The sequence below is a fragment of the Aplysia californica genome, unplaced genomic scaffold (assembly GCF_000002075.1).
Source record: "Aplysia californica isolate F4 #8 unplaced genomic scaffold, AplCal3.0 scaffold00040, whole genome shotgun sequence".
In the NCBI taxonomy this organism is placed as follows: Eukaryota; Metazoa; Mollusca; class Gastropoda; order Aplysiida; family Aplysiidae; genus Aplysia; species Aplysia californica.
In genome coordinates this window covers 1,766,965-1,774,596 of record NW_004797310.1, presented here as the reverse complement: position 1 = coordinate 1,774,596, position 7,632 = coordinate 1,766,965, and the positions used below count along the sequence as shown (strand labels likewise).

The window sequence follows — 7,632 nt, the reverse complement described above, 5'->3', positions numbered from 1 at the left end:
AGAGAGAGAGAGAGGGGGGAGTGAGAGGGAGAGGGAGAGGGAGAGGGAGAGGGAGGGAGAGGGAGGGAGAGAGACAGCGCGCAAACGATTTGACCTCTGGAACTCGAATGGCGAGGCCTTGAAAGCAAGGAAGCAGTTTTTAAAGTCCAATGTCCAACCGAGTTTCCAGATACTCCACTATCTACCCAGATAGGCAACACGCCAATGGCAATTCAAAACTTACCAAACAAATTCAGGTGGACCACAATCGACAGGGTGCCAAATGAAGCCGTCAGCCTATATCTGCCTGATTTGTGGCCACCCGGCACAGGTCATGCCCCGAGGCTGCGATAACTTTCCCTCACGGGCACGCCCGACAATTGAGGCATAATCAGTTAGGTGGAGAGACGTGACTTACGCGTGGGAGGTAGAGGTTCAAACCCCAGTTACGTTGTTTTAGTAGAGGTTTTACGACGTTCGCAACTGCATAAGGTCATATGAGCGCCAGAAGCTTAGAGGTGTTACAAGGGAGTAACAAACATAAAAAATAAGAAGGGGAGATAAGGACGATAGATGTTTGATAGGAAAGAAGAAGCAAACCACACCAGAGCCCCCGCCAACCATCCACTGGCCCGAGTTAGAAGGAAAAAAGGTGCCATCATTCGGGGAAGATAGATCCTCTCTACTGTGGTCAAAGTGAAACCAAGTGCATCGCTTTCCAAACGAGCATCTAACCTGTGTAACCTGTACTGCCATTGTAAACGCCCAAGACAAATTTCTCCTTGCGAGATGAATAAAGATTGTCATTGTCATTGTGATAAACACAAAAGCAAAGACGAGAAAAGAAAAGGAATTTGTTTGTCCATAAACTTGTCTATAGAATAGCATATAGTACATATGGATTTTTTAAAAAGAATATTACGAAAATGACTTTGATTTCAGTGAACTACACAAACTACTTTTAAAACAAAGTATGCAGCCTGTCACGTTTCAGTCATGTATAGGTTGCAATTCCCCAAGCAAAGATTACATTGTCGAATTAGTTCAAAACATGTGCAGAGGATAAAGTTGAGACCGAACAACGCATGTAGCATAAACTTAAAGTAACAGAGTATGATACGCTTCTTCTCCTTCTCAGAAGAGAAAGGTGTTAAATCATAGCTTCTGACCTTGTAAACAACCGTGCTGTGTTGAAAGGAGCATAAATCCCAAACAAACATTACTGCACCAAACAATGAAAAGTAAGGCTGACATGACATAAAGAAACAACAGAGCAAAAGTAAAGAAGAATGATCTACCAGTGGCGCCCTCCAGCCAACCGCGAAGACAATGACCATCAAGTCTGGACTAGACTTTCTTACAGGGAATAGCACTAGGAGGGAGACGAAGAGGCAGACAGAGGAAACGATGAGAAGACATCATCAAGGTGTAGACTGTTCATGACTGGAACATCTTATGCTGTACGACGGAAAGCTGAGAACCGCCAGGAGTGGAAGAAGCTTGTTGCAAAACCTACAATTCCAGATAATGTTTGTTATTCCATTGTTTGTTTTGAGTTGTAAAGAGAAGCACATTGACACAATAATGGTCATTTAGTGCTGGGAAAAAGTAAGACAGAAAAAGTGGAAGAAGCTAGTTGTAAAATCTACAACCCCAGACTATGTTTGTTTATTTGTTTGTTTTATTTGAGTACGGTAGTTAAGAGAAGCACATCGACACAATAATGGCCATTTGGTGCTGAGAAAAAGAAAGAAAGACAGGAAGACAGAAACGACAGATGAAAAGGGAAGAGGTAGGACCTACCAGTGGCACCCTCCAGCCATGCACTCCAGACTACGGGATGGGTGACGGTGAAGGGATACTGTATTTCGCTACCTAAGATATACAAAGTTCTATCTTCTCAGTACCTAGTTTTGAGAAATTTGACATCGTAAAAGTTGATTTTCACAACACATCAAGCTTTTTAGAATGCAATTCTTTGATTAACTTGATTACGACTCCAATTGGTCGCTTTTAAGCACAAGGGGGCTATCCCGAAAAACGCAGTTTTGAGAAAATCGAAGGTAAAGGTTTTGAACCCGTGTTCAGTTTCTTTAAAAGACAAGGAGAGTTTTCTCTATAACCAATCAAATATACACACCAATGAAACCAAACTTGGAGAAGTTAGGGCAATGCTCACTTTTGGTGTAGGTCAAGATTTCTTGAAACCCCCGAAATTTGGGATAGCCCGCTTGTCCTTAAAAGCGACCAATAAATCTTAGAATTTTGATAGAGCAGATTGGTTTCTGACCACCTGGTCTTAGTGACTCAAAACAGCAAATAATATCAGATAGAACTTTGTAACGCTGAGGTAGCGCAATGACGCAACAGCACACGTCAGTCAGTCCGCCAGCAGACACACCCACTACTCACCGTACACTTGTTTGGTTTCTCGCCCGAATGGACCCTCATGTGGATGAGCAGTTTGTAGCGCGCGTTGAAGGGTCGGAACTGACGGGGGCAGCCCTGCCAGAAACAAGAGAATTCTTCGCCTTTCTTCTGGTCGATGTGCACCTTCTCCAGGTGCCTGACCAGCTCGTCTTGCTCCTTGAACATCATGTTGCAGTCGATCCAGCGGCAGATGTTCGGGTCTTCGTCTTCGAACTCTTCCACCTTGGCGCTGCCAGAGGTCGTGCCGACGGGCTGAGAGGAGGAGTCGGACATGTAGGCGGGGCTCATGTTTGCTGACGTCACGCCGCCGCCGCCAGGCGCCGCGGGGCTCATTCCCATCATGCCTTGCATCCCGTTGCCGCTTCCGGGACTCAAACCCTGGATCCCCGGGCTCATCACCTGCATGGCTGACGGGCTCATCACTTGTAGGTTGGAGCTCAGACCATGCATGTGTGGGGGTATGCCCGGCGCACCGCCGGTCTGCTGCTGCTGCTGTTGTTGCTGCTGTTGCTGTTGTTGTTGCTGTTGCTGTTGTTGTTCAGACTGAGGATGCTGCTGTGCGTGGAGGAGTGGGTGGTGCTGAATCTGCTGTGAGTGAGGGTGAGAGTGTTGATGGTGACTGGGACGGTGCTGGTGAAGTAAAACTCCACCCTGAGACGTTTGATGGTGATGGTGGTGACTGGGTGGCTGGAGATGGTGACTTTGTGCCTGCTGATGCGGATGATGATGTTGGTGATGCTGCTGCTGTTGCTGTTCTAGAGCTTCGTTGTAGGACGGAGGAGGCGGTATACCATTGACAGGCATGACAGAGTTCATGGCAGTCTGCATGTTATTCATCCCGTGCGGCATGATGCCACCCATCCCATTACCCGCCATCATACAATTCTGCTGCATAGTCCCAACCGTCAGGTTTCCACCTATACCCTCAGAAGCTACAGAGTTGTAATCTTGATCTGTGTCCATATGTCCCATCTGACCCCCACCGTTCACATTCACACCGTTGGGGAACAGCCCCACAGAGCAATTGTACTCAATCAAAGGCACGTCGCTCTGACGAGCCACGAATGAATTGCTCATCATATCCTCCAGCCCATTGCTCTCCAGGGGAACCATGTTGAAGAAGTCCATATTGTTCTCGCTCTTCACGCCCGACATCATGCTGAACGGCGTGAAATTGCCGCCGAGTCGCCGCTGTCCCGAGCCTGTCTGAGAGTAGGGGCTACTGTTGCGGGCGGACAAGTGCGAGAAGGAGCCTTGCTGGCCCGGCTGGGGCGAGCCGCTAGTGGAGGAGTTCCTGGTGGAGGGCAGGTAGGGACCCAGCGAGGTGGGCGACAGCCGGATGATGTGATTCAGATCAATCCCGTCCGAGAGCGACGGTGAGATGGACAACGCCCGCTTCTGCGACATCCGCGCGTTGATGTTGGCGGAATGCCTGGGGCTGGTGAAGCGGGAAGGGAAAGGAGACATCTCGGTGCCTTGGTAGGGCGAAAGGTTGGAGCCTGTGTTGTAGTGTGAGGTGGCGCTGCCCGGGACGGCGATGCTCTGCGAGTCGTTGTCGCTGCCGTCCATGGTGGACGAGGTCACGGAGGGCAGCAGCTTGAAGTGCGGCCAGTCTTGCGACTTGGGGAGAGCGGGCTCCAAAAACACATGATGCTGTTGTTGCTGCTGTGGCTGCTGAATGTGCATCTTCCCCCCTGAAGACACGTCCGAGCTCTGCTCCAGACGCGGTGTGCCAAGCATACTTCTGGGCGTGTGGAGGGAGCTCCGGGGCGTGTGCACGGAGGCTCTGGAGGTCGCGCCAAGCGCTGAGGCACGTTCTTGGTTCGAGATGACGGACAACGCCGGCGTGTGCATGCCGCTGCGTGGTGACGCCGCAGAACGCGCCGTGATATTGGAGATCTCACTGGGCGTGGGCGTGTGGGTGTACAGCGTCTGAAGAGGTATCAGCGTGACGCCTTGGTGGCCTATATCGCTTCCGAAAATGTTACCGCCACCACCGCCTGACGAGCCGTTGACATTGGGCATCCTCGGACTGACCTCCTCGCTGTTGCCATGGTAGTTGCTACTCTTCGGGCCCATTGATTTGCTGTTGCTGATGTTGCCAGAATTGTTGTTGTTGTTGTTGAGACTGTTGCTGTAGTTGTATCCGTTGACGAAGTCGTTCGAAAGGTTATTGGTATGCCGGGGTCCCAGGGGAATACACTGTGGTCCATACCCGCCGGACTGTACCTCTGTAGGGAAAGGAAATGGTTTGTTATTAATTCTAAAGTCATTGCTATTACAGACCGTCTCAAGCACACTTGCCAGAGTTAAGCATTTAGGCTCGTTCAGAGTGCTTTATTTACTTTGCTTATAGTATATCAAGGGGAAGAAACTATCCAACCATCCTTTGAGTTTGAAGGCCGAAAAAAACCACAAAAACTTCTTGCAATAGAAGTGGAACGAGGCTAAAAGCCTGTACTGAAACCCCAGTCCATAAATGTATGTTTAACCCCAAGGGGACATTTCACAAATCTCTTGTAAGCCAATAAAATAAACCCTGTTGATGTGAGAATCCAGAACTACCAGAAGGACATCGAGTTTTCTCAAGACAACATTGAAGATCATAGCTCTCTATAGGATAATAATAAATATATCGACACGATAATGCCCATTTATAACTCATAAACAATAAAATAAGCACATAGAAACAACAGGGTGAAAAGAAAGTAGAGAAATCTCGCTCTCCAACTACCAACCCCGAACATTGCAACTTCTCAAATATAACCCCATGATGTCTAAGTAAACTAATCATAATACCTATTTTAGAAAATTGTTTGTTTGTTTGTTTGTTTGTTTATTTGTTTGTTTGGGAAAAGAGGAACACGTCAACACAATAATTTCTCAGTCTGGTCAAAGTAAGCTGTTCTGTTTAGATAGACAAGCAAATCGACAAAATAACGGCCATTTAGCGCCGGGTAAAAATAAGACAAACATGGAGACTGAAACCACAGAATGACAAATAAAGTAGTACCACACACGAACGGCGACCTCAAACCACCAAAAAGGCAACAGAAAACAGTCGTAATGAACAACAAGACCAAATACAACAATGCATGGAAAAAAACGAGATTTCACCCAGCCAATCAACATGCCTCTTTGGAAGGGACGACGTCACTTGCAAAAGACGGAGAATGTTTGTTGACTCGTTTGTTTGTTTGTTTGTTTGTTTGTTTGTTTGTTTGTTTGTTTGTTTGTTTGTTTGTTTGAGTAAAGAGAAGTACATCGACGCAATAATGGTCACTTACTGCTGGGAAAAAGAAAGACAGATAGACAGAAACAACGGAGAGAAAAGTAAAGAAGCAGGACCAACCAGAGGCGTCCTCCAACCACCCCCGACAGAAAATGGGAAAGATGTGTGTTCCTCGCAAACAGCTACACCGTGGAGGGTTCCTTTGTTGGTGAGCTGTGACAAAATAGTTTGCTGGGGGGGGGGGGGGGGGGTGTTAGGAACATTGTAATGGAGCGGTTCTACTGTCGAATTACGAGTATTTTCGATGTGGGGACATGGAATCTTTTTGACGTATATAGTCACCGAATATTACTCGCATTCATTTATTTTAAGTAATACTTACACATAAATGAGTAAAAAATCAAACACAAAAAGATATTTATTGCATACCCTATGTGCTTTAAACTAAAACGTTTCTTTCAAACTTAGAGGCAGACTTGTATGCCTACAGGTTTTTATAACCAATAGCTACTTCTTGTCTTTAAATACCGATGATAACAGCCAAAGCCATAGAACTAATTCCCGCTATATTACTTGCATTACCAAACAGTGTCGATAGTTCCGTAAAACAAATAAACAAACACGCAAATTAACGTGTCGGTCACACAGTTCATTTTCCCTTCAGATCTGAATTAAACGGTTTGAATAAGGAAACAGTATCTAGCAAGCAGAACATTACTTATGTGAATCTCAGAGGCTACTTTTACCACTTTGAAGTTATACTATAGTGCGGTCTAACATTCGTGGCGTAACTTATGGTCAAATATTTCCTCAATACGTGTATTTCAAAAAGTTTATAGCTGGGGCTAAAAAGAGCCATTGGTGAGCTGTGACGTATGCAAAATGTGCGCAAGAAGCGGGAAGTGCTGTGAACAATCCCAATTTTCGCGTGATGGAGATTTATAGTATTTTATATAAATCTATGATGAAAAGGTTTTGTTGGGGTTTTTTAAAATCTCGCCACACTTGTTGTGGGAAAATGTGACTAAGCTAGGACAAATTGGTTTAAACTGCTGTGCAAAGTATGGGCGACATTGATTCACTCGTTAAAGAGATATAATTTAAGGATAAGTTGCGCCAGGAACTTTGACGGCACTATAAAATCGAGTTTCGTTTAATAGGAAAAATAATATTTTATTTTGTCACTGTCACTCCCTGGAAAGGGGGTTAACGGAAGAAATATCATCGCAAGAAAACGGAAATAAGACGACAAAATAAAATTTTCAGGGAGATTTCCTTCAGCTCACATCATGGGGGGAATGTCATGTGACATTTACTGGAATCATTCTAAATCTGGTAACAAAAAAAGCGAAGAAATTAATCGAAACACCAAAAGGAAGCCGAGTGACGTCATGACTGATAAGGTGGCCCCTATCGCTAAATGAATGTGGGAGCGGCGAGAAGGCCCCAACCCTCAAATACGATCCTTCATAGAAAGCCTCGGTGTCTAAATAAATCGCTACCTTAGAACTACAGTTTTATCTGCTTTGTACCTAGTTTTGAGAAATTTGTCGTAGGAAAATTTGAGTTTCACAACATGTCAAGCTTTGCATAATGCAATTCATTGAATATCTTGATAATGAATCCAAATAATCTTACGAGTTTGATAGAGCAAATCGAACATTTATTGGTTTCTGACCTCGTGGTCAGCAGTAACTAAAAACGGCCATATCGAATAGATTCTAAGGCAGCGAAATCACAAAAGTGCCCTATCAGATTCAAACTCGCACCAAAAAATATACATGCTGTATAATAAGGAGGAGGGTTAATGGAAGTAGTTCGGATTCCTCTTACTTTAAAAAAAAAAAAAAAAAGATTTCAATAATTCAGTCAAGGATAGTACACAACAGCAGATAGGGTGAGAGACATTGAGAGATATAGGGGTGAGAGGAGGGGTGACAGACAGACAGACAGACAGACAGACAGACAGACAGACAGACAGACAGACAGAC

The 7,632-nt window shown here is 45.4% G+C and overlaps 1 protein-coding gene across 1 annotated transcript in view; it reads right to left on the bottom strand.

Moving 5' to 3' along the window:
• Positions 1 to 2,320: 2,320 nt before the first annotated feature.
• The window catches only part of LOC118479207 (transcription factor mef2A-like), a 45,203-nt gene continuing 39,891 nt past the window's right edge, over positions 2,321 to 7,632 (bottom strand). The window contains exon 3 of the mRNA XM_035973997.1: positions 2,321 to 4,640. Within this exon, the coding sequence (XP_035829890.1) occupies positions 2,356 to 4,640 (2,285 nt within the window). The 3' untranslated portion in view covers positions 2,321 to 2,355. The remainder of the gene's footprint in view (positions 4,641 to 7,632) is intronic.